Source organism: Sus scrofa, chromosome 1 (assembly GCF_054392235.1).
Source record: "Sus scrofa isolate SSC_HxYL_T2T_F1_AM1 chromosome 1, Sscrofa_HxYL_maternal_Yorkshire_Landrace_v2.0, whole genome shotgun sequence".
NCBI classification, from domain to species: Eukaryota; Metazoa; Chordata; class Mammalia; order Artiodactyla; family Suidae; genus Sus; species Sus scrofa.
In genome coordinates, this window is record NC_139383.1 from 52,173,985 (window position 1) to 52,197,700 (window position 23,716).

Here is a 23,716-nt window from a genome sequence, read left to right on the forward strand (position 1 = left end):
TTAGTTAAGTAATAAATCTAGAAGATAATAATACTTGTACTCCTTCCTAGAGTAAAAACATGACTGTAGTACACTTTAGCCCTATCACGTTCCCTCCAGCATTTACATATTTTTTGTCCACTCTTTCAGTTATATGTTGTATTCTTTCTCCATTATTCCATGTGATTTTTTTTTTTAATGCTTTAGAGCGACCAACATATTTTCTAGCTTCTTTGCTAACCACTTTTCTTGCATCTTAGATCATCATTTGGGGCACATTCACCATCTTCCTGAAATACATGCATTATATTTTATTTATTTTTATTTTTTTAGTTATGCAAATAAATTCCGCCAGTGAAGATCTTTTAAGGCTTAGACAAACACCCCTGTTTTTCCTTGTTTTTTTTGGTTTTTTTTTTTCTTTTTTGACTGCACCCGAGGAATATGGAAGTTCCCAGGCTGGGGACTGAGTCCAAGCCACAGCTGCAATCTGTGCCGCAACTGTGGCAACACTGGATCCTTAACTCACTGTGCCACAGCAGGAACCCCTGTTTTTCCTTGTTCTTTAAGGGTGTTGGCTCATGCAAGGATTCCAATTCTAACTCCCCTCTGTGCTTGGACCCAAGGCTTTAAATTTCTCATCTGCAAAACCTTCTAAGACATTCATTACTTACTTAGCAATTTGCTTTCAGTCACCTCTTGGTTTTTTGGTCACAGGGATTTGCCTTTCCTTCTTGTGAACTTAGGTTTGTATTTCAACAGACAGTTGTTATAATCTCCTCATCATTTCTAGGTGTTTGGGAGAGAAAAGAATTTCCAGAATATATCATCTACCACTTTGCTAGGAATAGAAGTTCATACTTAATGTGCTACCATTTTCTTTCTTTTTTTAATCTACTTATTTAAAATAATAATAGTTAAGACAAAATTAATAAATACTAAAAAAAAATCATAAGTGTACAAAGCAAGAAAATCTAGACGCTGCATCCCAAGGTAGAAGGCAAATGCCAGGGCAGGGCAAAGAGGAGCAGTGTGACTGCTCAAGTCTGTTCAGGATTCTGACAAACAAAGCAAAGCAAAACAAAGCAAAACAAACACAAACCTTTAATATGGAGCCTTCACATTCCAGAGATTGATACAAAGTAATTTTGCTACACCTAGAAGAATTATCTCTGCACCACAGTAATGAGAATTTCATGAACAGAATGGTACTTAGATTTGTAACAATAATACTAGGATCCACTATTTATTTTACAATCAAAGGTAGTTTATAAAGATGCTTTCTCATCATCTAACAAAGGAGATGTTTCTCTTTATTTTATAAATGACATACCTGAGATTTGAAGAACTTGTCTGGAGCCACGAATAGCAAATAGTGATGCTGTTATTAGAATACAGGTCTTTCTTACCTTAAAGCTTGTAGGCTTGTTATTTTTCTTTTTCAGCCGGCACACCTCTTTTTAAACACTAGGGAAGTTTTTAACGGCAGAAACAGAGAAGGTAAATTGGATGATTAAATGACTATGGTCCTAAGACCTGTGAAACCCTGAGTGTATTTAGGAAGTTTCCATCCCAATAGGCACATTGACAGAAAAGTGTGTGATGATACAGGGTAGAGCTTTGGCTCTTTGGAATGTTGCTGTCCTATAGCCCTCCTCCCTCTGAGGTCCTGCAGTGAGTGATGCCGAGAACCCCTGATGTAAGTGTATGAGTTTGTTGAGCTGTCTAGTTGTTTTACATACATTCTAGGAAATACCGAAGTGAGACCTGGACCCCCAAATTCCTGACCGGCATTGAAAGATCACCCAGACCTCATTCTATCCAGAGGAAAAACCAGTCAGGCTGCTCAGCCCTCTGTTAGGTGTATCTCGTGGAACTTAGGATAGAAGCCTGGCAACAGCCACTTAGATCCTCTGTCCTGAGTGAGAATTTAAGCTTGGAGAAGAACTTGCTGGAAATGGGGACGGGAAGCTGATGGGGATGGCAGGTCATATAGAACGTACATGTTTATGATTGGATTGGTCATATGTAAAGAGGAGTTCTGTATTTTGACCGAAAATGGTGAGGTGGAGGCCTTATCCAGATTCAAGAATTCTCTGAGAGGGTGTATTTTTAGGACCTTGCACTCTTCTGGGCAAAGTTCTCCAGAGTGTTTGGCTGCCTCTAACATTTTATATCTTCGTTTTTGTCTTCCTCAGAGTGTTAGGTGGTTGAATGACCCTTTAGTGTCAGGCTGTAGTCAGAATTGATGGAAATGTGTCCTCAGAACCTACTGTGTCATTATAAAACCAGGATTCTGAAAGGAACTGAGATCAGTCATTACTGATCAAATCATCGCAAGGAGATTCACCCTTATTTTGAAAACACTATGAAGTATTATTTCCTTCAAAAACTTTTAACTAAAATTGGCCCAAAATATTATTCTATATCTGGGCATAAATTCTTGATTTGATTTTATCAAAGTGTTTAAAAGATAAAGCTAGGAGTTCCCGTGTGGCTCAGCAGTGCCCAGCAAATGCACCAGTATAGTCACTGCAGTGGCTTCTGGGTCACTGCTATAGTGTAGGTTGGGTCCCTGGCCCTAGGAAGTTCCATGTGCCACAGGTGCAGCCAAAACAAACACAAAATCTAAAGCTGTATGTTTGTAAGAGCAAAATAACAGCTTCCAGCATCAATAGGAACTGGTTGTGAACTAATAAGACCACCTTTAAGAACTGGCCATAGATGGGAAATAAGAGCTATAAGTATTGATGGTTCCATCTGTGAAGAGCCCAGGGAAAGGCTGAATAAATCAGAGGCTGAGACTATTTAACCAGACTGTAACTTTGAAAATCATGAGTTATATAAAATAGCAATTCAAATAGTGAATATTTTAACAATGTTATAACAGGGATTGTTGATGGTGATTAGGCTGAGAAGTAAGTGAACATTTCAGTGTATGTTAATTTTTAAAGTTAAAAAAGATATTAAAAAACTCATACTGTTTATGCCTAGTGATATAAAATATATGCTAGATATCTAATTTTATTGATATTTACCATATATTAAATAATAAAAAAAATATTTAGTTGTATTATCACGCTCTAGCATTAGTCTGTAGCTGCTTTATATCATAGTTTTATCTAATATAGCAAAGCCAGTGTAAGAAGGTTGAGGAATGTTAGGAGGATGTGAGAAAAGTCATATGCTTATATTGTAGGAATTAAAGTAGTGAATAAATAATATATGCAGATGTAAACAACTGGAAATATATGCAGGCACTACTTCCCTGTCATCTATCATCTATTTATGTATCTGTCGTCTTTCTCTATCATCTATGTATCAAATTTGTTTTGATGCTATCACTAACCAGTACTGAGAACTTCAGCAAAGAACACAGCTTCTATAGAGCTTAATTAATTTTTCCGTTTAGTTAGTTACTCATTTATTCACTCATTCACTCATTACCAGTCATTTGTTGGGTGCCAACTATATGAAAGTGCCATACTTGATACTGACTATATGGTGCAAAGGAAACCAGACATAATCCCTAGCTCTATGGGTTTAAGTGAATCTTACTATATATATAATATTATTATATGTCTGTTCATCTGGAAAAGGAGAATCATGTCTGCCACTCCCGCCTCATGGCCGGTTTGAGAATAACAGGACAGTGTATGTCAGAATGCCTTGGAAGTGTAGCTGTGCTGTACGAGTCTACCTCAGCTACTGCTGCTAGAAACCACCCTATTTTTTAACTTCCCCCAATCGTCTTCTGACATTTTGTTTCTCCATATTTGTACCATTAACAACCCCCCAAGGAGACTTTTGGGTGTTCTTTTCCTAAAGCCCTTGTAAGATCTTTTCGTCCCTCTCACCTCCACCAAAAACCAGTTATCACCTTTGGGGACTTATCGCTCTCATTGAGAATTGTGTTCAAATGAGTCATCAAGTCACACTGATTTTACTTCCTAAATAAAACTCATGATCACAGACTGAAGATTACAGAGGACAGATGTTTTTATTGCTCTTTAATTACCAACTGAAAATTACCTAAATTTTTAAAGAGAAAGACTAAAAGTTTCATCTACTGTGAAACAAGGAGAAACCAAATCCTTAAATTATAAACTGTAGAAAACAGCCTTCAAATTCAGTGAAATCTAGACTGAGGGGAAATACCAAGAGTAGATGCTGACTTGTTCAGCTATTGAATAGAATATAGAGTTCTCTAAATAAACTGTGCACCTAGCACTGCGAGATCTGAGGTTCTAGACCTGGAACACCCTGAAAAAATATTTCATACCTCAGAGGAGAAAATGACATCTTGCTTAGAGGAGAAGCCTTACCAAGCTGTTGTTCTATGGCAGAGGGGGTGTCTGGGGTCTGTAAATGGGATGGATATGGAAAACACTACTCAGAATAGTTTGTAAAGAAAACAGATGTAGCACAATTATAATACACATATCTTCATCACTAACCATATAGAGACTTTGACACTGGTCTGGTTGAGTAGTTGCAACAGAGACAGTGTAGCCACCAAAACTAAAATATTTACTGTTTGGCCCTTTACAAAGGAAGTTTGCTGGGAGTTCCCGTCTTGTCACAGTGGCAACAAATCTGACTAGTATACCTAAGGACGCAGGTTTGAGTCCTGGCTTCACTCAGTGGGTTAAGGATCCAGCATTGCTGTGAGCTGTGGTGTAGGTCGCAGACATGGCTCAAGTCAGGAGTTGCTGTGGCTGTGGCCCTAAAAGCTAAAAAAAAAAAAAAAAAAGTTTGCCTAACTCTGCCTTAGGTGAGATATACAAATTCCTTGAAAAGCACAACTTACCAAAACTGACATAAGTAGGAATAAAAACTCTGAGGAGCCCTTTATCTTTTTTTAAAGATGATCCTATAATTGTTTTAAATTTCCCCATGAGGTAAACTGCTGACCCAGGGGGATTCACTGTTTCAAAAATTTAAATAAGTGCTCTCTGTCTTATGCAATATTTTCAGAGGTAAAAAGGAGAAATACTTTCAAGATCTCTTTGTGAGCCTCTTATCAAGCCTCTGCTTTATAAATTTGCTAAGGACAAGATAGAAAAGTTAGAGGCCACAATCTGTCATTAAAATAGACAAAAGACCTCAAGCAAAATTTTAGCAAATTGAATCTAGATAGAGAGTTCCATCTGTGAGATTTTTAGACACTTTTGAACCTTCAGGTGTTCATTCCAACTTGGTGGGTCCCCCTGGAGACCCCCTCTAGGGATAAGACCAATCCTGCTGGACAGGGTCACTGTCACCTGAGGCCAGTGTTGCCATGACTGAATATGGCTCCTGCATTAGTTAAAGGGAGACTTCAGGTCTCTGTCACAGGGTGATCTGTCTGTCCGTCTGTCTGTCTAGCTCTATTCATCTATCTCCACGAGAGAAAGGAATTTTGTGAGAGAATAAGAATACATTATGAAGACAAAAGTTTGTTCCAGAGTTCCCATCGTGGTTCAGTGGTTAGCGCATCCAACTAGGAACCATCAGGTTGTGGGTTCAATCCCTGGCCTTGCTCAGCGGGTTAAGGATCTGGCGTTGCCGTGAGCTGTGGTATAGGTCACAGACACGGCTTGGATCTGGAATTGCTGTGGCTGTGGCATAGGCTGGGGCCTACAGCTCTGATTAGACCCCTAGAACATCCATATGCCATGGGTGTGACCCTAGAAAAGACAAAAAAAAAAAAAAGTTTTATTCCATAAGTGAAGATTGCTTTAATATTTTGTAATTCATTATAGAATAAAAACAGGAATTGTCTGTCTCATCATCTCAATAGATTCAGAAAAAATTATGAAATTCATCACACATATAGAATAAAATATATTAGCAAACTAGGAAAATAATTTTCCTAAAATGGTAAAAGTTATCTATAATAACCCTACACAAGCATTGTATTTAATAGTGAAGTACTGACCACTTTCCTGCAGAGTTCACTGAGGCCATTGTCACAACTTCTACTGAATATTTTTGGATGGTCCCAGCCTATGTTGGACCTAGAGCTATAGCAATGTAGCAAGAAAAAATAAATAAAATCAATAAAGATTACAAATGGAGAATTTAAACCGTCATTACAGACAGTCTAGATGATTGTGCATATAACGAACCCAAAAGAATCTTCAACACAACAATTAGAATTAGTAAATGAATTTAGTAAATTCACTAGATACAATGTCAATATATTAAAAAAATCAATTGTACTTATGTGTACCAGCAACAAACTTTAGGAAGTAAAATTTATAAAGTACCGTCAATATAGTCAGAAACATGGAGTATCTAAGAATGAATCTAATATGTAAACAAACTAGGTAAACTACATAGAAATAAACTAAATAAGTAGAACTAAATTAACAATATATGTGTAAATCCTCAGTATAAAGATAACTTCATAGCTTCATAGATAAATATACATTGGTGTGTGAGTGAAATTCAGTAAAAATGACACAAGGCAGGTACTTGTGAAGGTCTGGCCTATTTGAAGGGATTGAATATAAATAGTGATCTAACTTGAGTACATCCCTCGCTCTAACTGATGCCTGCTCTGAAAATAGGTCCACTGGATGCATTTAGGAGTTATAGATGCCATCTTGGTTACCAGTCACCAGGCCCTGAATATTAACTCCTGGAAGTTATAAGTCAGATGTCTGAGGGTGGCCTTGTGATTAGCAAGGTACTTTTCTATTCACCATTTGTGAAAGTAACTCATGTATTGATCCAAACTCAAGTGTAGGACTCGAAATTCCCTTGTGGCTCTGAGGGGTAAGGATCCAGCGTTTTCCCCTGCCGTGGCTCGTGTTTGAATCCTGACCAGAGAACCTGCTGCAGGCATGTCCAAAAAGAAAAATAAAAGTGTAGGACTCCTATAATTTGGGTTGACTTTTAGTATGTTTGTGAACAGTATTGTGAATTTGTGTTTATTACAGTCATCTTTTAACATATGCTAAATTACTTGACCCTTTAGGCTTACTGTGGAGTCATGGTAGACCTCTAGGTCCTTTTGGTGTGTTGAAGGTATTAGAAATGGATTATAATGGTTTTTAAACTAAATTTGTCATTAATTTAAGAGTGAGCATCATCTTTTCATAGTACTTCATATGCCTTTCCTGAAAGCATCCTTACTTTCTGAAAATGAGAAGATATTTCAGGCTCATATTTTTTAATTTCATTCCAAAATTTTGTTCCAGCCACCTTACATTAGAATAATGAACCAAACTATGACAATTAAAAGTACAGATTTGATTGCTTATGTGATTGATACCTTTTGTGTCTGTATATAGTAAAACATCTTTTTTGTCTGTTTTAGGGAAAGTGAGTTCATGATATTTCAATTTTATTTTATCAATCTTTTCAAAAATTCTTGTTTTAAATGAGTTCCTAAATTATCTATTACTATGATTTCATTGATTCTGCAATGCATGCTGTTCTGTACTTAAACATATATGAAATCCTTATGTAGTTTACAATTGAGGGTGTATCATAGTTTAATTAGCAGCATTTTTCTTTCTTAAAATTTAAATAACATAATGATATATCTTAATATTTATAGCATCTTTGATTTGATTAAATGTATACAGATTATCTTTCCACCTTTGCCATTTTGTGGTGAGTTTAATCACACCAATTCATATGTGTATTTTATAACGGGGGCCAAAGCAACATCACCTCCAGGCTTTATTTGCAGTAGCTATCAGTATGAGAGCTCCCAAGTTATGCTAAAGTTAAGGATATAACCTTTTTATTACCTATATTTCCAGGATCCTATAAGCCATGAAGCAAATACTAGACCACTTTCCTATGCAGGCTTTATAGTATTGGGTCTACCTATGCAGTACAACTCTTGTCCATTAATAGTGAGCTTGCCATTCCTATTAAATGAAATCTGTTCTCAACTGATTATTTAATATCAATTAGTTATTCTAAAAGAAAAGCAAATTCTAATCTAGCATTAATGTAATATTTTGTCAGTAAAGACTCATAGACCTTCTTTATTATACTGTGAATATTTCCATCACGTAGAGCCAGTTAGAGTTTTATTTATTTTTTTGCTCTTCAGACTTACTGTTTACAACTACAATAAATCAGGTTAACTAATTCACTTTTCTTCAAACCTTATACAATTTAATATATTCATCCAAGTTCTGTCTTTTACTATCCTCATTCATAGCCCAGGTATTTTATTCTAAGAAATAATTTCCTTCTTTACTTTTGACAAATCAAAACACATCTATTACCTTGAATATGTCATATATTTTCATCACTTTTGTTTCTACTTTAATCATATCCATATTAATTACATTTTTAACCAAAGCTTTGATTTCATAGAGAAAACTTGGAGGTATATAATTGAGCATAACAGGCTGTCTTTCATATGCAAGCAATTTAGCAGCCTAGCAAGTTACACAGAACACATAATAAATGTCCTACAAACAACACAATCAAAAAATGGGTAGAAGACCTAAATAGACATTTCTCCAAAGAAGACATATAGATGGCCGACATATATGCACACCAGCTATTTACAGTAGCCAAGACATGGGAGCAACCTGAATGCCCATCGATAGATAAATGGATAAAGAAGATGTGGTACATACATACAATGGAATATTACTCAGCCATGGAAAGAATGAAGTAATTCATTTGCAGCTACATGGATAGACCTACAGATTATCATACTAAGTGAAGTAAGACAAATTTCATATGATATCACTTATCTGTGGAATCTAACAAATTGATAAAAATGAACTTCCTTTCAAAACAGAACTAGATCCATAGTCATAGGAAACAAACTTATGGGTACCAAAGAGGAAAGGGGGAGAGGGATAAATTAGGAAATTGGGATTAACAGATACACACTACTATATATAAAATAGATAACCAATAAGGATCTACTGTATAGCATGAGGAACTATTTTCAATATCTATAATAACCTATAATGAAAAAGAATATGTAACTGAATTACTTTGATGCATACCTAAAAATTGTAAATCAACTATACTTCAATTAAAAATAATAAATAAATAAAAATACAGTGTCCCACACCCATAGTATCCCATAATGTTACAAAAATGAAGAAGCCTTTACATCATCCAAAGGTAAAGCTACTGTACAACTAGTGAATCACTTGGGTTATGTTTAAGCTGACACTCCAACCAACTGAACAGCCATTGATAGCAGAGTTTTTTCAGAATAATAGTCTAATTTAGGTATTACATAACTTTGCATTTTTACAATCTTAAATGTTACTGGAAGAAGTGTTAGCTTATCTAATAAGTAAATCAATATAGGAAGTATAGGGATTCCAGATTAATTAGTCTGTTCAGGAGAAATCCAATCTAAATCTTAAATAATAAAATAAAATTTTGCACGTGTCTTATATAGCACACTAATAAAATCTGGAAGAAGATGTAAAGCAGTTTTTTTTATAAAGCAGTTTTTTTTTATTTGAGATCTAATTCACATACCAAAAAATTCACTCTGTTCACTTGTACAATTCAGTGGTTTTTAGCATATTCACAATTAGTTGTGCAGCCATTACCATCGTCTAGATTGAGAACATTTTTATCACTCCCCAAAAGAAACTCTTATGCCTTAGCATCACAGCTCACTCCCCCGTGCTCCCCTCTGGTGACCACTTATCTACATTTGTCTCTGGCTTGACTAGTGGACATTTTATTTAAATGGAATCATACATTATGTCGCCTTTTGTATCCAGCTTCTTTTGTGTAGAATAATGTTTTCAACTTGATCCATGTTTGTAACATGAGTCAGTGCCTCATTTCTCTTTATGGTTGATAATATTCCATTGTATAGACAAACTACATTTTGTTTCCATGCCTCAGCTGATGTATTTGTTTCCTTTTTTTACTGTTAGGAATAATGCTGATCTGAACATTCATATTTCAGTGTTTATAAGGATACGTGTTTTCAGGTTTTTTTGAGTATGTACCCAGGAATGGAAGACTGCGTAGTATGGTACCTCTAAGTTTAATTTAACTATGTGTTTTAACTAAATTGCCAACTGCTTCCAAAGTGACTACATCATTTTACTTTCCCACCAGCAGAGTGTGAAGGTTCCAGTGTCTCCAGATTCTCCTCAGCACTTGTTATTGTCACTTTTTACTAAAGCTATCTTATACATGCAAGGTGCCACTCATTGTGGTTTTCATGGGGCTGTTTTTAAGCCAGATATCAAACTAGTTTGGTATCTCAAAGGATTCACTTTAATTGTGGATTTAGATTTTTTTATGTCAAAATTCCTTTGAGTTAGCAATTTCTTGGCAATAGATTTTTGTTGAAAGACAAGTGTATTTAAAGTACTAGAAGTTCAGTTTCTTTCTTCTCTGGAAATTTTAGTTTAACTGTATGAGAATTGTGTAAGTACTTATTTGTCTATATAGATCAATCAGAATAGGAGCACTATTAAATTAATATCTGCCTGCCCAGACCACTATCCCTAGGGTGTTCAGAAAGTAAGAGATTTTTTTTATCACCAACCAAAAAGACTCTCTTTGAAACATACAAAGAGAACTATCAATTTCAGCTTCACCACTTTGACATGGATAGAAATTGGCATAGAAACCCAACCCCACAATTTAAAGAGCCATTCTTAAGCATGCACAAGGCATTTTTCTGGAATGATGTGAACTTTCAGTAGCGTCCAAACAAACAGACTTGCAAAAAGACAAACAAACCAGATTTTCTGTCATCTGCCACCCAGTTCTCAATATATCCCTGATGTCTGCCATTCAACAGATTTTATCTATAGACAGATTCCCTATCGTTGTTGCCAGTAGCAAGGAATGCTGTTATGTATCACAAACAAAGCAGAATAAGAGCCAAAATCACCCAGAGCCAGAAGCAGCAGCAAACAAAACAAAACCAGAGTCTGAAACAGAAAAAGAGGCACTGAAAGTAGTGTTCTCTGGCCACTTGATATTAAATCCAGGAGCTAGGAAAAGAAATCTTAGGGCTTAGAGTGTTTATGAAATGTCTTGCTCAGAGCTCCAGCAGGAGTCCATCTGGGCATCTTGATGGGACCTCCAACACTCTGAAAATATAATTCTCAAAATTAAAACAATTATAAGAAAAAAATAGATAGCAGATGTCAAAGTTTTAACTCATTAGTGAGAAAACCAAGAGGATGACAAACTGGTAATATTAAGATGTCATACCTTTAGGCGCGCGTGTGCGTGCGTGTGTGTGTGTGTGTGTGTGTGTGTATTCATTGATGGAAAAAAGGAAGCTAAAGATTATTCAGTTTGATTCAAAACTGGATGACGTTCTTTAGGGCAATAAAACATTAACCTTTGGGATTATCTTCACTACTGAATAGTAGTCATTGACTCCTTATCAGTTCTCTTCAAGTTCACATCTAACTTTTACAGTGTTGTAAAATGTTTACCATAATTATTATTAGAATATATAGTAGAGTCAAGAAGTATTACATTCCCCTAGAGAGTCACATGCCCTTAGGCCCTTAGGGAACTTGTTAGATAATCCTCAAGCAGAGCATTAACAGGTAAGGCAACTTTATTATTATTATTTTTACTCTAAGTTCCAGGTTTAGATATTTTTATTAACAGAAAAGAGGTAGTTATTATTCTGAGTAATTGGGTATTTTTTTTCTTTTTAGGGCCACACTCACGGCATATGGAAGTTCCCAGGCTAGGGGTTGAATGGGAGCTGCAGCTGCCAACCTACACCACAGCCACAGCAACATGGGATCCGAGCCATGTCTGTGACCTACACCACAGCTCACGGCAATGCCAGATTCTTAACCCACTTAGCGAGGCCAGGGATCAAATCCTCATGGATCCTGGTCCGGTTCATTAACTGCTGAGCCATGAAGGGAACTCGAGGGTATCTTTAATGTGATATGGAAAATCAGAGAGGGAACAGCTGTGTTGAACACATTTTTGAGAGTCTTATCAGACAAACTCCAGCAGGCATGTCAGTTAACATCTAGGCACATAAATCCAGAGTTAAGGGCTGAGACAAGGTGGTGGAAAACAGTGGGAATCCGTGGCACAGAGGTGTAAAGCTTGGACCAGATGAGACATCTAGGGAGTTGTTCTCATGTTGGGTATAGAGGGAGGGTGTGTTGGACTCCAGTGTTCACTGATGAAAGAGAAGACCCGGCCTCCCAGGGAGTCACTAGAGGGTAAAAATATATGAGAATAAAGTGTTTCGAGATCAAAAGAATCAAATGCTTTGTGTCAAATAGGTGACGGCAGCGAGAGGCCAAAAGGATAAGATCTGAGAAATGATAGGATTTTGTTCTCTGGAGTTGTTGGTGACTTTGATGAAAGGAAAAGGAAATTTGGGTGAAGGGGTTGAGACAAAGCTTGATTCTGTTTAGTCCAGAAGAGAGACTAGGGAGAGAGGACAAACACCTGAGATTTTTCAGCAAAAATGTCAGTAGCTGGGAGAGGGTATCAAAGAAGAAAGGTAGGTTTTTTGTTTTGTTTGATCTTTAAAGGTGGGTTATGTCCATCTATCTGTATAGTAAGAGATCACTTTTTTAACTTCATCAGTTCACTCAGCAATGGGAGGCATGCTGCAGCAGAATTAGTGATGCATATAAGGTGTGTTCTGACATCAGAATCTTAGCATAACTGTTACAAAATATAAAACAAAGGGCTGGTAGACAGTGTTACCAAACACAAGTTTGTGTACCTTAAGTGCGGGAGGAACACTGAGGCCAAACAAACCAAAACATTGGGGTTTGGAGCAGATCACAGTTTATTGCAGGGCCATGTGAGGAGAATAGGTGGCTCTTGCTCAAAAATCCCAAAGTCCTTGAAGGATTTCAGCAAAGCATTTTAAAGATTGGGTGAGGGAGGGGCATAGTTAGTTGTTGCAAACTTCTTGATGCTGGAATCCTTTGTTCTGGCATCTGTCCTGTGTTCCTGTAAACTTCCAAAAAGACAAATGTCATTCTTTGTTCTGCAACTTTTTTATGGCTATGTAAATCAAATGGTGTTACACATTTAAAAGTCAGAGCCTTTAGAATGGGCTATCCTGTATATTACAGGCCATAGGCAACATTTTTAAATAGAAGCAAAAGCAATAGAACACAATTGTAATTAAAGTAAAAGAAAAGTATAATATGGAGTAAGGTTCATCCCTCCCTGCTACAGCAGCAGTCAGGAGTCTACAGAGATTCCAAAAAGTTTTATAAGGTAGAAAGCCCTACAGTGCATCCTGAAGGATTCAGGCCCACCTGGCTGATAGGAGTTGTCTTCCAGGCAACGGAACCAGAACAAATAAAGGGCTAAAAGGAGTTCCTGTTGTGGCTCAGTGGTAACGAACCAGACTGGTATCCATGAGGAGTCGGGTTCCATCCCTGGCCTTGTTCATTGAGTTAAGGATCTGATGTCATGAGCTGTGGTGTAGGTTGAAGACAGGGCTTGGATCCAGTGTTGCTGTGACTGTGGTGTAGGCTGGCAGCTACAGCTCCATGTCAGCCCCAAGCCTGGGAACTTCCGTATGCCACGGGTATGGCCCTAAAAATAAATAATAAATAAATAGCTAAGAAATAGAGTAGAAAGCATATTTGTGCTAAGACTATGAACTTCACATCAATTTGATCAATCTGGCTGATTAGACACCCCGCCAAACCTCTCCTCTCAGTTAGGTAACAGAATTGAGAATGCCCAGATGCTTTTTCTTAAACATTCCAGATTCTTCAGGAAGTGGTGTGTTGTCCTCAGACCATGTAAGAATGCTTTTGAGCTTCTAGGCAAACTATTTTATTGGGGGGGAATCATATCTTACTTGTTCACAAAATTACTTTGAACATGACTTCTTAATTCACTTCCCCAAATGGTAGTCATTTCCTGTAAATTTTTTTCAGAAATTTTCTTTGTTGGGGGGAGTTCCCATTGTGACTCAGTGGTTAATGAATCTGACTAGGAACCATGAGGTTGCAGGTTTGATCCCTGGCCTTGCTCAGTGGATTAAGGATTCAGCATTGCCGTGAGCTGTGGTGTAGGTTGCAGACGCGGCTCAGATGCCACGTTGCTGTGGCTCTGGCACAGCTCCAGTTCTAGCCTGGGAACCTCCATGTGCCATGGGAGCGGCCTTAAATAAAAAAGCAAAAAAAAAAAAAAAAAAAAAAGACAAAAGAAATTTTCTTTGTTGGCATTGTAGAATGTTTCATTGCTGTCGTTAAATATTCATGAAAAAAATTTGTGAATTGCCCTTGCTCATCTTGAATACATGTTCACAATACAACTATTATACAAAACATTTTCCTGTTCTTTTAAATTTCTCTATAAACTAAACAACACTGTCTAAAATTTCAGGATAGTATTTTTTTTAGAATGATTTTTCAAGTACAAGTTGAGAGTTGTGAGGTGATTCCATTTTCATGAAAATAATGGAGGAGAAAAGTACAGGTTAGTTTATCCATACTTTATTATAAAGGTAAAAATAAAGTCATCAGAAGAAAGGTTTTCAGTAGCCACTGTGGGAGTGTGCTAAAGAGGTGGATGAGAGAGGAAAAACTACGGATTTTTCAGTCGCAGGTATTTGATTGAAGATGAATATTATGATGGTTAAACTGACAAAATCCTGACATTTGTGTGTATCTTTCCGCAGAATTCTGCAAGTGAAATAGTGGGAAAAGCAGGTACTAGGAGAAGTCTTAAGGAAGGTGGCAGAGTTTGAAAATGCATTTAGACAGATGGCTGAGGACACAAAAGAAATTGACCATAATGTTTGTCTGGGAAGAAAGTCTACTAGAATTGAGAATATAAATCCCATAGGAATCAGTGTTGAATTGGTCGTATGTGTAAAACTGTCATCATTAATGTTTGGAAAAAGAGACTGCATAAAATGCATAGCAAAGTTAACAGATTTGCAAATGGCTTTAAAAACTTTTCAGTTAATTAAAAGATGATTAGAATAACTTGAAAGAGTATGAGTACCATATTATTATGAGATGAATGTTGATGTGGACCAGTTCAAGAAATGCAGCTAGGGATTAAAAATTCCAAATTATTCCTTTCAAATAGAGGTCTCAGTTTGGTTCACTGTCCCTAAAAGGATCCTAAGGTCCAAACAGACCTGTTTCTTTTCCATGACTTCTGAGCCCTCCATGATCTTGCCCTCCGTGCCATGCAAATTTATTTCCCTTTCTACCGAAATACTCGTTCAGAGGGATGTGACCACAAACGTGTAGCGTGATCCCAAGACTTAGTGTTTTATCATTTCTAATCTTAATAGGGTTTATTCCGACTTGCCTATGAAATGTCATCACTGAGTAAAGAAGCTATATTGGATAATGTATTTTATATTTCAAAACAAGAAATAGAAAATCAAGATGGTGGTAAAAGGGAGTTTCTCTTGTGGCTCAGCGGAAACGAATCTGACCAGCATCCATGAAGATGCAGGTTCGATTCCTGGCCTCGTTCAGTGGGTGGGGGATCTGGCATTGCCATGAGCTGTGGTGTAGGTCGCAGACGCAGCTTGGATCCCATGTTGCTGTGGCTGTGGTGTAGCCTAGTGACTGCAGCTCCAATTTGACCCCTAGCCTGGGAACTTCCATATGCCACAGGTGAGGAACTAAAAGACAAAAAGCAAAAAGATGGTAAAAGTCATGGAAGCCAATTCTTTCAAATATTTTGAGGAAACATAAAATCAAGAGGGTCATTTCAGAGCCCCATCAATAGCAGGGCAGGTCTTTATTGGACCCAAACGGGATTATCTAAATGGATGATATAGTTGCATATGCAGCACAGTTATAAAGATTGGATGATCCTACCATTCCTGGCCCCTTCCCCACTCACTTGCCTTACTTCTCCCCAACTCATAGACACACATTTACTTTGGCAAGTAGAGGGGATTTTTTCCTATTGACCTTCTAAGGTACCTGAAATTCTCAACACTTGGGAAAGAAGTACAGTAATCTATTCAGATTAACCAGTGTAATCGCAGAACATAGACAAGTAAGTTTTGCAGTAAAGAACCAAAAAAAGCAGGGGGATGGGGGGGGGTGGTCTGGAAGTCTGGACCCAGAGCCTGTGAATTTGAGGAGCTGAAAGATGAAAATGAGAGAAAACATGTGGAGGTTGCAAGGAAGGAGAAGGTAGGGAAATACAGGGGGTTTTGCCTCACTAGCAACAAAAACTAACTAAGCTCTAGACTTTTTAAGCCTCAAATAGCAAAAGAGATACCTGTTGGTTGGAATTCCAAAGAGAGACCAGAACAGTGTTTTCATTTTTTAAACTTTGTCTTGTAGCAAATTCAGAATATCAAATTTTAACAGTATTTTTTTTTCCTTGGGAATGCTTATGAACTTTTCTTATTGATTTGAATATTTTGGCTTTTCTCTAAAACTAACAGACTAATAACTATTTACAACATTGGCCAGTAACCTTACCCCCATCAATAGCATTGGCTCTATTTCTCTTTACTGTCTTTTAAAAGTTTATGGATTACTCTGTGTTAAAACACTGTTGTTTTAAGACAAATCTAGTCAATATTTGGGGATAGTGGTGTGATCTCAAGTATTCATACCCGTGGGACTACTACGCAACTGCCTTTCCCCCCTAAATATTTGCCTGGATTATTTCAAAATGAATTAGATTTAGAGTTTCAACTATGCTGACCTATAATTTATGGATGCATATATGTTTTTACTTTGTAAATATAGTTCATTTACCCCTAAAATGCAAGGCAGACGGATGGGGACTTCAGGAAGGGCCATCATCAAGAGCACAAGTGTCAGTGGAGAGATGTACACTCTGGAGCATAATGACGGCAGTCAGTCGGACACAGCTGTGGGTACAGTTGGAGCAGGTGGAAAGAAGAGAAGGTCCAGCCTGAGTGCCAAAGTGGTTGCCATAGTGTCTCGAAGGAGCCGAAGCACATCCCAGCTGAGCCAAACAGGTGAGTGAAGTGAATTCAACTTAACGCATCTCAAGTTCTTGTTGGAGTTGATCTTCATGCTATGGCTTGTGATGGGTTTAAACAGTGTATTGATTCTTCTTTGCAAAGAAACTTTATTTCTCTGTTTCTGGAAACCTGTCACATGTGTGGGTTTATTTATTTATTTTTTCTGTACGGCTGTCTAACAAGGTAACATTTGTCAATCTCAAAACTGGTCAGATGTTTTCCTTTAAGTTGAAAAAAAATTAAAGCCATGTTTGCAAATATGCAAGGAAATGCAAAGAAGTGTGAAAGAACCAAATTGACTGAAATGTAAGAAAAGCAACAGGATTCTCCTTTTCAAAATGTTCCATAATACAATTACTTCTAATTTAGGCTTTCTCCGTATTGTTATAGAAAAGCAGGTCAGTTGTGCAACTTGAAATATAGCCTGCAAGGTACTGTATGAATATAATATTTAAACTGTAATTGTTGTATTTTCTATTCAAGTAAAAACCCAGAAGTTATTTTTACTTTAGGAAAATGGGACAGTGGATTTCATGCAAAGAATAATGTTTTAAAACAAATTGGAGTTTCCAATAATTTCTACTGCTTATAAATCTTAAAAGCTTTGTGACCTCAAGCTAAATAGAAAAAAGCAAACACAGAAGGGAAAATGGTTATTTGTGTGTTATAAAATACAAACAACTGCCTAAACTTATAAAATATTTGATCATACATATTATATAACTCATTCCCTAAATTTAGTACTATGGAAAACTGAAGGTAAGTGAAATATGGAACTGATTTCAATTGTCAGAACCTGTTTCTCCTGCCAGAGTCAAACAGCAAAAGCCTTGTTACAAAATTTACTTATATTGGAGTTCCCCTTGTGGCTCAGTGGCAATGACCCCAGCTTGTATTCACTAGGATATGGATTCGGTCCCTGGCCTTGCTCAGTAGGTTAAGGATCTGGTGTTGCTGTGAGCTGCCATGTAGTTTGCAGATGCAGCTCGGATGTGGCTCAGATCCTGATTTGCCGTGGCTGTGGTGTAGGCTGGCAGCTGCATCTCCAAGTCAACTCCTAGCCTGGGAAATTCTATATGCTGCAGGTACAGCCCTAAAAAGAAAAAATCACTTATACTAAAAAACATTCATAAATCCTTTTTATAGTTAACCTGTCATCCTGCAACATATGTATTTTAAACAAATTGACAAGTAAATTAGAGGTAGGAAATTTTGAACTGTTCATAAATTGAACTAGTGCATGCAGGTATGTAACAAGCAGAGATTTGTCTTTCTGAAAATCATAGTGTAAGAAGGGACCTGCATTAGCCAGTGTCTCTGTGGTGGAGCCTTCTCTCTGCCATTTGAGATGATCTGTGCATCTCAGAGAATCATTTGTCTTCCTTGGGGTCAGGTTTCTTCCTTCACAGTGGAAGGTACTTTTCGTTTTGCTTGTTTTGTTTTTGACAGTGGTGCTTTTTTGTTTGTAGTGTTGATGTAATAAATGATACTTTCCAGTGTGGAGTGTGGCTAGGCTTTCATCACCCGATTTCAAAATACTTCATCACTTGGATGAAATGGATATTTTCTTTGATGTCGTGTTAAGACATTCTGTTTCTTGCAGGTTCAGGGATGGCTTGTCGTCTTCTCCCAGCTTTCCCCAGTCTGACTTTTCTCGTTTTCCCCCTACCGTTCCTTCCCTCTCTGTCATCCATTGGTTGAGTAGAAGTATGTTTTCTTAGAATAAAACACAGCAGTAATTAAATATAAGAATTATACTTGAGGCACAGCTTTGTGGGAAATTGATTCAAATGATTGAAACACTCATCTCCTTTGCCTTATGAGTTTTGATTTTATTCTGCTAAGTCATTGCTGAATTTCAAATAATATCTCTCTTCCCAAAACTTACATTGTTAAGAATTCCCATGCAATACCCTACTTTTAGAAGTCAGGTTGCAAAAATGATGCATCAGGTAACAAACTGATTCCTTTCCATACTGACTCAGGAATGCACTCTTAACTGGTTTTCTGGGGCTCAGTTCACCAGTATTGTGGGTGGGGTGGAGCAGACATCCCCCTCTAAACTTTCCAGGTATAAGATTTCCTGTTTCTCTTTCGACATCATAATTGCACCTTTTATTGATAAGCTGTTCTCACTCCCCTTGATCTTCCTAAAGCAAGTGGCACATAGAGACAAACCTCAGTTATTACTCTTCTTCATTCAGTGCACAACCTGGTTTTTCTCCCTCTCCCTTCTTCTGTGAGTGGTTTCTTTCCCTTTATCAATGATCATATTTTTCCCTCCTGTGAAGAGTTGCCAAAATTCAGAAATTCTCATTCTGAGAAATCTTATATTTTATTGCCTCAGCTTCTGCATAGTATCATCAAATCTGTATTTCCAGGTTTATCCTCACCTGAGAAATAATACCTTAATTTTAATTTCCTGTAAGAAAGCCTCTTGGGTGACCTACTTTAAACAAGCGTAGCATTTCCGTGTATCTGAAACGCTGGCCCTTTCTTTCAGTAATATCACAGTTTTTATAGCTACAACCCTTAGAAGAGTTTTCTAGTTTTTAAAATTTTCCCTAAACTCTATCTTCCCCAGGTCCATTGTCCCAGAGAAACTATTTGATATTTGTCAAATTTTAAGTATAGTTGATTTAAATGTCTTTAGTATGAAATGAATCCATTAATCTCAGACTGGTGAGGTTTTCCAGGGGGCCTTCTAAATGCAAGGATAATTGACAGATTTTTTAAACATGTATTTTATTGAAGTGTAGTTGATGTATAGCATTGTATTAGTTTCAGATATATAGCAAAATGACATGTGTATTCTTTTTCAAATCCTTTTCCATATGGTTTATCACTGGGTATTGAATACAGTAGAACCTTGTTGTTTATCCATTTTATATAAAATAGCTTTTATATGCTAACCCTAAACTGCCAATCCTTCCCTCCAATCCTCTTTGGCAACCACAAGTCTGTTCTCTAGATCTTTGAATCTGTTTCTGTTTTGTAAATAAGTTCACTTGTGTCATATTTTGGATTCCAGATATAAGTGATATCATATGGTTCTTTCTTTCTCCATATGACTAATTTCACTTAGTATGATAATATCTAGGTCCATCCATGTTGCTGCAAATGGCATTATTTCATTTTTTGTGACTGAGTAGTATTCTAGAGAGAGTGTGTGTGTGTGTGTGTGTGTGTGTGTGTGTGTGTGACATCTTCTTTACCCATTTATCTAAGACAGATTTTTCTAATGATGTCAATTAATCAAAGATTTGGAGGGAGAAAACAATTACTTATATATGGGGGGGGTGCACCCACAGCATATGGAAGTTCCCAAGCTAGAGGTCAAATCAGAGCTGCAGCTGCTGGCCTACACCACAACCACAGCAATGCAGGATCCAAGCATCATTGCAAACTACACCATAGCTCATGGCAGCTCACAACAATGCCAGATCCTTAACGCACTGAGCGAGGCCAGGGATCAAACCTGCATCCTAACGGATACTAGTTGGGTTCGTTACCACTGAGCCACAACAGGAACTCCCTGATTACTTATGTATTAAAACAAGCTAGATATTCTGTGGAGTAGAATGTATTATATTGTGTTTAATGTAAAACCTTTAGTTATGTTTAATGTAAAGAAAAATACTTTAACTAAGGGCTTCTCTTGAAGTGAGTCTTTGGGATCCACAGCATGTACCCTGGGTTATAGATTCTGTCTCTTCTACCAAACAGATGATGGTTAATCAGGAAAGCATGAAGCATTTAGAAATAATGTTCAACCAGCTCTTTTTAGAAGAATAGATTTCAAGCACATTGGTTTTCTGTTTTTATAATCACAAGTTTGCTCAAAGGAGTGTATTTGATTCTTTGTTCAAAATCAAGTAAAATTTATTTCAAAAATTCATAAACTATATATACATATATATTGTAGCAAATCATATGTGCAATATATAACTGTATAAAATTTACTATGCTCTTTCTTGTGCCCTTCAATATATTTACTATGCTGTTCAATTATATATATAATATGTATATAATTATATATATTATATATGTTTATATATATATAATTATTTTATATATAAATATATAATTATTTGCTAGAGTATTTCAACTATAAGTAATATTTTAAAAATCACCTTCACCACACTACTTATTCATAATGAAAGCAGGAATAAATTTTTAATATATTTTTTAACTAGTAGAGTGACATAAACAGGAAAGTTTCCAAAAATGCTACTCCTGGTCAATGCCTTCAAGCAATCAAGTACATAACTCAAAAGCTGAACACAGTACACAGTAGCTGAATTAGATTGAGAAGGGTGTAAGGTATTGAAGGAAAGGGGAATTTTGAGAAGAAGCTCCTGATTCAAGAGTATTTTGAATCGAATGAAGCTCTGCGTAAAAGTGGCGCCACGCTTTAGAACATGAGGGAGGTTTTGGCTTACGCAGGCTTACGCGGCCTGTATCCTGGGACAGTTTGGTCTGCCCTTCTATCCCAACTATGTGATATTCCATCCTCTTCACTATGAATGAAGACATTTTTGAGAAGGGCCTATAAATCTCTGAGAAATCACCCCTTGATTCCCCCTTGTAATTATCTGCAAGTGAAGATAATTGTGATAATAAGTATCATAAGAATGGTACGTAGCCATGTGTCTAGAGCTTTTCCCATGTACACCTTTTTTTCTTCTTCTTCCCACATGAGGAAGTTCCTGGGCTAGGGATGGAATCAGAGCTGCACCTGAGGCCTCCGTCACAGCCACAGCCACACCAGATCCGAGCCTCATCTGCAACCTACACCACAGCTTACAACAACACCACATCCTTAACCCACTGAACGAGGCCAGGGGGCGAACCTACATCCTCATGGGCATTGTGTCAGGTTGTTAACCTGCTCAACCACAACAGGAACTCCTCCCTTTACTCTTTAGTTATACCTGTATGTATACATGTGTTTGTATATAACTTCACTCCATGTTTGGTCACAAAAAAAATTATGATTAGGACTTTAAGCTTTTTGAACAAACACCTATAAATGTAAAAGTATCATCAGTTTTATGGCTAGAAATTACCTCATTTACATAGTCTTATGTTGTTGAATACCTGTATCTCCAGTACTATACCAGGAACAGTGAGTATTTTAAAATTAAAAATATCATCCATGGTGGAAGGAAATCATTCACACGTGACATAAACAAGAATCAAAGAATTAAATAAGAAAACATAAAGCTGAACACTAAACATACTAGTGTCGTTTATATACATTACCAAAGGAAGTGGGAAGGCAAATTGGTCAAGGGTCTTAATTTCCCAGGATAAGAGCACATGCAGAATCGGTGGATGATTGTAGTCTAACCATTTAATAAAATTATCATTTATTGGGCATTCCTGTTGTGGCTCAGCAGGTTACAAACCCACCTAGTATCCATGAGGTTGTGGGTTTGATCCCTGGCCTCACTCACTGGTCTAAGGATCCTACATTGCCTCAAGCTGCAGTGTAGGTCGCAGATGCAGTTTGGATCCCACGTGGCTGTGGCTGTGGCTTTAGTGGCAGCTCTGATTCGACCCCTAACCTGGGGACTTCCATGTTCCGCAGGTGTGGCTCTAAAAAGCAAATACACATATATAAAATTTATTGTATAATCAACAACTGATGATACTTTGGTAAGTAGGTTAATATCCTTTTTTCCTACATAATGGCAGGATTTGGGTGGCTATGCACTGATTAAATTATGGAAAATGTTGCAGGACTATGTCATACTCTCAAGTAATTGAGTCAATTATTATGTACTAAGAACATACTAAAACTTCACTTCTATATATCTTTTACATATTTTTTACCTATCCAACATTTTCCACTGTCCACAGTTTTTCTCTTGTTCAAATCCTTTCCTCCAGGACCCTACTCAAAATCCTCTAAGTTGTTCCCTGTTATCTCAACATTTTGTAGTGTCTCTTTTCTTTTGCATTCTAATAGATCAAGCTGCTGACTTCATTGTCAACTTGGCGCAAACACAAATATTCAGGGCCACTGCCATGAGTAAGGTAGTAAGTGCATATCAGTTAAGGGAAAATATCTCACATGAGCACAGATAAAAAAACAAATAGGAGTTCCCATTGTGGCTCAGCAGTAACAAACCCAACTAGTATCCTTGAGGATGCAGCTTTGATCCCTGGCCTTGCTCAGGGATCCGGCATTGCCATGAGCTATGCAGTGTATGCCGCAGATGCAGCTGAGATCCCTCATTGCTATGACTGTGGCCTAGGCTTGCCGCTATATGCCGCAAGTGTGGCCCTAAAAAGCACCAAAAAAAAAAAAAAAAAAAAAAAAAAAAAAGCAAAACCTGAAAGACAAACAAAAAAAACACACACAAAAAAAAATTCCAGTGACTTGAAAAGGATTCACAGACCCTCTGAGTAGAAGAATCTGACTCTCTCTATAAAAATACCTTCCAGTCACATTACGTTTCTGGTATATTCTTCCTCTCATCCTTCCTCAGCAGGGCTTGGGTCCTTACAGGCTCCACAAGGTCTACAGCTAAGCCTCCTCCTTCCATCCTCCTGACCCATCACGTTGAGCATAATCTGTTCTAAGGTTTAGGCATTAACATTCTGGCTGCCCTCTTTTCCTGAAGAAATCCTTAAAGCAAAGAACCACAAAATAATTTTGTGGAAAGGGGAAGGGTAAGTACTGGGAGAAAATCACAAATACATATTTCAGTAAATTGTCCCACCCTATGAACACAGTTTGGCTAAAGCAAAGGTATATAAAAGGGCTGTAGTGGGCAACACATGTAGGGAAAAATGCTTAGGGCCAGGTCTTAAAAGCCCCTCAAG

The 23,716-nt window shown here is 37.3% G+C and overlaps 1 protein-coding gene across 50 annotated transcripts in view; it reads left to right on the plus strand.

Moving 5' to 3' along the window:
• Positions 1-23,716, plus strand: part of RIMS1 (regulating synaptic membrane exocytosis 1) — a 462,151-nt gene that overhangs the window by 377,699 nt on the left and 60,736 nt on the right. For 49 of the 50 annotated variants that reach the window (XM_084959111.1, XM_021072879.2, XM_021072912.2 and 46 more), the window contains one exon: positions 16,641-16,876. The exons of the other annotated variant lie outside the window; for it this stretch is intronic. In XM_084959111.1, the coding sequence (XP_084815237.1) occupies positions 16,641-16,876 (236 nt within the window). The remainder of the gene's footprint in view (positions 1-16,640; positions 16,877-23,716) is intronic. 50 annotated transcript variants of the gene reach the window in all.